The sequence below is a fragment of the Hylaeus anthracinus genome, unplaced genomic scaffold, assembly GCF_026225885.1.
Source record: "Hylaeus anthracinus isolate JK02 unplaced genomic scaffold, UHH_iyHylAnth1.0_haploid 11981, whole genome shotgun sequence".
In the NCBI taxonomy this organism is placed as follows: Eukaryota; Metazoa; Arthropoda; class Insecta; order Hymenoptera; family Colletidae; genus Hylaeus; species Hylaeus anthracinus.
Window position 1 is genome coordinate 943,061 of NW_026534329.1, and position 7,081 is coordinate 950,141.

A 7,081-nucleotide genomic window follows, 5' to 3' on the forward strand; every position below is an offset into this window, starting at 1 on the left:
CATTAATCATATTTGAAGGGTATTGGAACGCTTTACTAGTTTCATACCAAATAAGTTAAAGTGAAAATCTTCCCAAGATTCGTTGTTTTATTTATGAAAACATTTTCTCATCTTTTGCTTTGCCTTCTCTTCGGTAATGAATAATAACAACTAAAAACTTAAAGGAGGTGTGCTAATGTAGCCTCCTGCCTGGAGATTAATAATTAAGTTCTCTTGCAAACTTTATAATAAACAGAAGAACGCAGCATGAGATAACTTCGTATTTCCGAGATTGATTAAGGATGGTAGCTCGTTACTTTGTTTAAAAAAAAATCGTCAAAAATCACCATGTTTATCATTTTACAGTGTTTGTTTTTTTAATTTATCAATAAAATTATTTATTCATGTTGGTAAGTGGTGTAAAGCCTCGGTTCGTATCGTTGTTTCTTTCCGTTTCAGAGTGCACACATTTTTACCAGGAATGGATAAAAATTAATCTCCGCGCAATGTACCATGCACGGTGAGATATTAATTTTACACGTTCGCCTGCTTCGTTATCCAAGATCGTACTGCTGGCGCAGACACTCGCGTGTACACTCCGGGGTAGTTAGGTCTCGCGCATTCGTAGCCCCAGGACACGATACCAATTTGAACGCCGTTGTACACCAGCGGACCTCCGGAGTCTCCCTGTGTGTCATCACGAACAAATAACCTTTTCTGAATTCCCTGGTAATTTATGGCACGTTCTCGCGATTTCAAACCGCTGTACGTCGTGGGAATCAATAACGCGAATATTAAAAGTACACCGGGACTGGAGCGGAAACACAGTAGCTACAGCTGAGTAATTTCGTTTCTCAAATAATGAAACGCGTCCCGTTCCATCGCGTTGAAACGAAAGTACTCCGCGGCACGGGTTGCACAATTTCAACGTTAAAATCGAATATAGAAACCAAGACTAATGGAAAAATTACTGAATCGGTGTTTTCCAATCTTCCTGAGATATATCGATCGAAATATTGCGATAAGAGATTGCATACAGATAACCAGCGCTAAAGTAGCTCTTCACGGTTATCGATCCACGACGATATCGATCGTGGATCGATGCTTCGTCGGTACTTTGACGTTGGTGTACCCTTTCCAATACCATCAGTCAAGAGAAATAATAGTCAAACGACGTAGATGAAAGAAAAAACAATTACTGTAACTTAAAGGACGTGGTAACGGCGTGCAGTCCCGTATTTCTCATATTGTGAATGAAACAAACCTCGAGGACGTTTCTGAACACGACAAGCTCCGTAACACTCAACGTGATAAAAAGCATCTCCGCTATACTATGTAGAAAGTTACAGAAAATTCCGAGTTAAAATGAAAATGTTTACCCGACAGGTGTCCCGGCCACCAGCCATGCTGCCAGCGCACAGCATTTCATTCGTGAGCGGCTGCTGAGAGGCGTAGATTTTCTTGCAAGTGGTCTGATCGACGACTGGCACCTTTAGGACTTGCAGCATGTCCGACATCTTGCCGTTTTCCTGCAAGTGACCGAGCATTACGCGAGAGGCAAGGTCGATTTTCAACTGCAACGTCCACGTAGCCGTGCAACCGAGAGTCCGTTGTACGGCAAACGCGTCGCAAGGAATGTTTGCAGTGACGACCGAACATTGTCGACCGATCGACAAACAAACCTTAATGTTTGCACGAGTTCGCAGTGGGTAATCAGTCTCGGCGGACGTCACCGTTGACAGACGCAACGAGCCACCGTCAAACGCGGTTTACCTATGTAACAGCTGTCAAAATAATCGGTGAACCAGAAAAAGATTGTTGAATCCTTTGAGTTTCGCCCTACGATTAAATAGTACAACCGACGTAGCTAATTTCTACAATTTTAATTTAATCTTGCACCTAATTGTTCGAGTACGTTTCGATATGGTTACAGCTTGTTAGTTCTAATTTTAACAAAGGCACTTACAGATGTCATGCCCCATCCTGTCACCACCGCTTGACTTCCGGTTGGCACGTCGTTCCTAGCCAAGGGGATCGATTTCGCTGTGCTGCTTTCCTTTATCGGAGAGGGCAACTGCGAAAATCTCAAAAAGTTAATAATTTTAATATCGATAGATTTAATGAATAATTTAGGAAAACTAAATTTAATCGTACCTGTATCAAGGCAACGTCGAATTCGAAAGTTGTGTCGTCGTAATTATCCGGCCAAATTATCTTCTTGATGCCGCTGATCAGCGTGCCCCCCTTATTATTGTAAGTGCTCTGAATACGAATTTGGAAAGCCGCGGGATTCTCCCTGCAAGGTAATCGCAATTAACGATGGCGGCTGCGGGCCACCAATCCCGCGTCTCGATAATTAATAAATTATCTATTCGGTCCCGTATCATTCCATAACTCAATCAACACAAACCCGTAGACACAATGGGCTGCCGTTAACACCCAGTTCGGGCTGATTATGGAACCTCCGCATTTGAGCACACCCCCGTAGTGGATAGACACCTATCGCAGAAACGTTTACTTCGCTCGTTGTTGCCAACGTTTATTGCCGTATTATGCCGAGACCAAGCACGAGCTTGTTCCCGATAAAATCGACTATATCGCGACTACTGTGCCACACCAAACTGATAGCACTCGCATGTGCTATGTTTCACTCTCCGAAAATAAAATAGTATTTTCTAAAATCATTTCGTTCTATTTTACGTATCGTACACTTCGTCAAGTGTCTTTATAAATATCTTTCTTCACTATATCCTTGACATTAATCGAGCGAAACGAGACGTCAAATTAATTATCTTCGATCAATTAAAGGATGTCACACGTGTGGTGTCATTCTGTCGACTATAGTTTACCTGATACGGATATGTCTCGATGGCCGCGGATGATCCTCCGACTATTTTCGACTCGAAAGCGTTTGTCAACGCGAGCATCGCGAGGAACACAGCGACCGGCAACATGTTTCTCGATAAGCGGTCTATCGACTCACTGTCCAAGTTTACTTCAAGCTCTCTGTACTCGAGGTTCAGTCGCAGAGTTGATAAGGTGTTCAAATTGATATCCAACAGAAATAATCGTGTTTCCGGTCGCCACTCGAAGCGTCCGTATCTCCAGCTAAACTTTCGTAACCTTTCCATTTTGCTTCCATATTTCATAAGTTGAAAAAAGTTGAAAAGGTGTGCGAGAGTTTCCGAACCGCGACGTGTCTGCATTGATTGAACGGAATCAAATCCTTCGGCTTCAGAGCACGGGTAGAGGAGAGAAAGACCTCGAGTTTCATCGAGTCGCTTCGCGAAGGTCACTTCGCGCCAAATCGATCACGCTTTGGTCTCCAGCACAATTAAATATGCAAATGAGATCGTCTCATTCGTAGAGTTTTGAAAAGAACTGAAAACTGAAGAGCCGAAACGCAATGTACGGAATGATTCGATACTTTGAGAACGTAGAAACTCGCGTGATACAAGGGGTGCGAATCGAAGGGAAAAGTCGAGAGTTTGGAGGGACGATGAAAATGGAAGCGCGAGAGGAAAAGCGGATCGAAAGAGGGAATTAATGCCTGAACGCTAACGGAAGTGGATATCGGTTTTCGCGGAAGGGTCTTAATCATGCGATACGACGACGGTAGATTACGCGGCGTCTTGCTCGACAAGCTAAGCTGTTATCCGAGCGAGCATCGATGCACCTACAACGATGCGTCCAATTGAATGGTATGCGTTCGACGCCATTTCCGTGAAGTAATAAATAATTCATGTCGCATTAAATTCACCGACGATCGATATCAAGTGAATACTTTTTTTGTTTGATTAAGTAATAGACTTATTCCTTCTGTTCTTTTGTCGTTTTCTGTATTCCTCGGTTTATCGCATCTTGTGTTTTTTTTTTTTTTTTAAATTGAATATGTACCACTTTGAAAGTCACGAGGTCTCTGTATACGTATACATAATATTCACCCCCGGCGCGCGATGGCCACAATTTCGATTACTTCGCGATAAATGAAAGCTGGCTGGACATAAAACAATCGAAACGACGACAAACGGGTGTTCCATTCGCGGAGTCGTAAAGCGTGTTTTTTTTCTATCGCTGTTGCCGTCGGGTCGCGTGTACGCGAACAGTTGCAAATCTTGTCGCGCGTGATAAAGCCTGTACAACAAAAGCGCAAATAAAAATAAAAAGGAAACTCGGAGACAATTTATTCAATGATCGTACTTTATAGGCGCGTGGATTGCTGCGATGCACTATCGATTCGCGACCTACACACGAGCGATACGCCCGCGAATAGCGCGAAACGCTTGCTGTAAATTCACGGCAGCGTTTCTCAACCTCTTTCGATTCGTCATTCAGTGTTTTATCTCGATGGCTCCTATCTCTGGGAGGTGGTTGTTGGGGTGGGATGAAAATGATAGAAATAATAGAAATAGTAATAATGACATAAGGGGCTGAGAATGAGGATCACTGGATTAAAACGGACACGTGTTTCGAAACGCGGCGGTGCGCGGGAATTAATGCTATGCCAAACGACTCTCGTAAACGTAAAAGGCCACGTTGTACCGTTAAAATTATATGATAGCGTACCGCTGGATATACGAGGCACATACCTATCTCAAGTGTATTATGAATGTGATGCATGCGGCTCGCAAAACAAGCAACGTGCATTATTTATGGTGTGCTCGACCGAACGCAATGAAAATAAGGCGGCATTAGAGGCGGCGGGTTGAAAGTGAGGCAGAAATAACCCCATAATGTGTAATCCGCCGAAAATTACCATTTGAAATCTACCTACCAGCTGGTACATTCCGCTTGAGGGATAGGCCGAGGGCTCTCGACTAACTTTGTCGAAACCCTCGCGTTTTTGAACAATTTTGTGTATTCTTAAGGTGGATTTGATACTCTGGACCTTGAAACATAGATTTTAGTCGAAGAATCTATGGGTCTAGTAAAGTCCAAATTTACTCCAAAAATGTTCGATCGATACCTGAGAGCAAATAAACAGAACTCGCGAGTTTTATTCTTTCGGTAACATCGAAACTCCCCTTACGAATAAATAAATACCAAATTAACAGTACGAATGTTTCCAAAGCGAGCCAATCAACTTGGCATATACCGATCGATATTATTCCAAACCGTTTTCACAAAATAACAGATCCCAATGTTTGTCAGCGAAGAGCAGTAGCTGCGCCCTTCTCACGCGCGAACTTCCTTCCGGCTTAATTTGTTTAATCTCTTTGAAATTTCCAACTCCAAATACTTAGTTTCTACCGCGACGCAATATTCGAAGGGCTTAACACGCATAAGCGCACACTCAAGCCTTGCGTTCTTTGAATGCTGAGGAGTTTCCAAAATTTCAGACTCATTATAATTCGTCGTGTTCGCCAGAAGTTATGAGCACGTTTTTGCGCATTCCCAAAGCAAAACGAGTTAGCGGACAACTAAACGTGGACGATTTAAGATATTTTAGAGATATCAAAGAGTCTATATTTTCGAGCGAGAAAGTGTGTTCCATTCTCAAAACTCGAACAAGATACCGATTGCGCAAGAAAAATAACGCGATTTGCTTTATCGCGGAGTATAATCGACCGGTAAGTCGGCCACGACAACGCGATCCCTGATAAAAAAAAAGCACACACACACATATACAGATGCGTATCGAGGCCTGTACGTCGTATCGCGCGATTATTGAAATTACGGTGAATGGAGAACGACGTTCATCCAAATTTATCGCGGATTCGCGTCTACGGTGGATTACGAATGCACGTTTTACGGGAATTCGAGCGCTTGCAAGCATCCCGTGAAATAGTTCCGCTGCGGAAACGCCGGATGAATAGGGTCGAACGCCTACCCTGGAAACAACCGAATGAAATACGCCGGCGAGTTACGAAAATTGTTGCGATAATTTTTGCTCATCGAGGATACCAGACGATAAAGCGTCGCGAAATTACTGTCCGCGCGACCCGGTTGACGTTCGTTTCGCGGCCCAACGGTGTCACGTGGACCATGTAATTGCAAATTACACCGCATTTTCGTCTGTGATCGTTTCTAATACGGAAACGTGGCCGATGTTTGCGCAGACAGTGTCGACTTTTGATCCCCTACGTTCACTAATGACTCATTACAGATGTTGTTGACGCGGAAAGGAAATTCTCGTTGGGAATTACCTTCGGCGAGACCGATCTTCCAGGCGTTATCGAAATGCATTCGTCAAAACATCTTATGACCTCGGCAGATTTGATAGAAATACTAAATTTATATACGATATTTAATATATTCGCATATGTAAAATGTGTACATAAAACGCGTTTTGTCGACTGAAAATGCACGTGAATACAAAAAATATGGTTAGGAATCCAATATGCAATGTAATCCATACAATTAAAAATCTGTCCCACCAAAGTACATTCCGGCGAAAGGAATTTTTAAGAACGAAAGATAACTTTTAGACATGTAAAAAACATTATGAATAAAATAAGAAACTTTATGTCTCGACGTTCACAGCATTCAAAGAGTTCAAGCTACTATAGTTGGTTTCGAACGAAGACTAAAACTACCATCCTCCTGAAAAGATCCAACGCGTTGGGTCGAATGAAATAAAACGACAACCATTGGAATCCTCGTTATTTCGTCGATTTATCAATCACGATAGAGTGCAGAAAACGAGTAATAAAAACATCCCTGGGTTATATCTCGAACGACCGATTTATATTTTAATGCTCTCCCCCTGTCGGATATCAGCAAGCAATTTCCAACGGGGGCGCTGATATATGTTAATTTAATAATAAATATCGCGTTACTTCGTCCGAGCGTGCGGCTGTCGCTAACAGACGGAATATTTATCTCGCTTTGGCGATTCGTTTCGTGACACCGCCGATGCAATACGACGGGTAATTGAAATTATTTTCAAAGATAATACATACGCGTTTGCACGCTTCCGGCTAATGAGTTCGACGCTTCGACTGAAACGAAGCTACAAGTGAACACGATGAAATCACTCTATGCAGCCGTTGTCGCTGATGCATGAGTTAACGCGATATTCCGCGCACGTCAATGAACTTTATAATAAGTAATCCACAAACGAGACAATTTTCAATGCGGAATTGATATTTAAACAGGCTTT

The 7,081-nt window shown here is 42.7% G+C and overlaps 1 protein-coding gene across 1 annotated transcript; it reads right to left on the reverse strand.

Annotated features, from left to right (window-relative positions):
* Positions 1-102: 102 nt before the first annotated feature.
* Positions 103-2,982, reverse strand: LOC128885312 (trypsin-3-like). Its single transcript, XM_054139298.1, has 6 exons — positions 2,829-2,982; positions 2,390-2,478; positions 2,134-2,275; positions 1,946-2,053; positions 1,359-1,508; positions 103-666 (listed from the first exon to the last, which is right to left on the reverse strand). The coding sequence occupies exons 1-6, from the start codon at positions 2,931-2,933 to the stop codon at positions 514-516; spliced, it is 747 nt and encodes a 248-aa protein (XP_053995273.1). The 5' UTR covers positions 2,934-2,982; the 3' UTR covers positions 103-513.
* Positions 2,983-7,081: the final 4,099 nt, after the last annotated feature.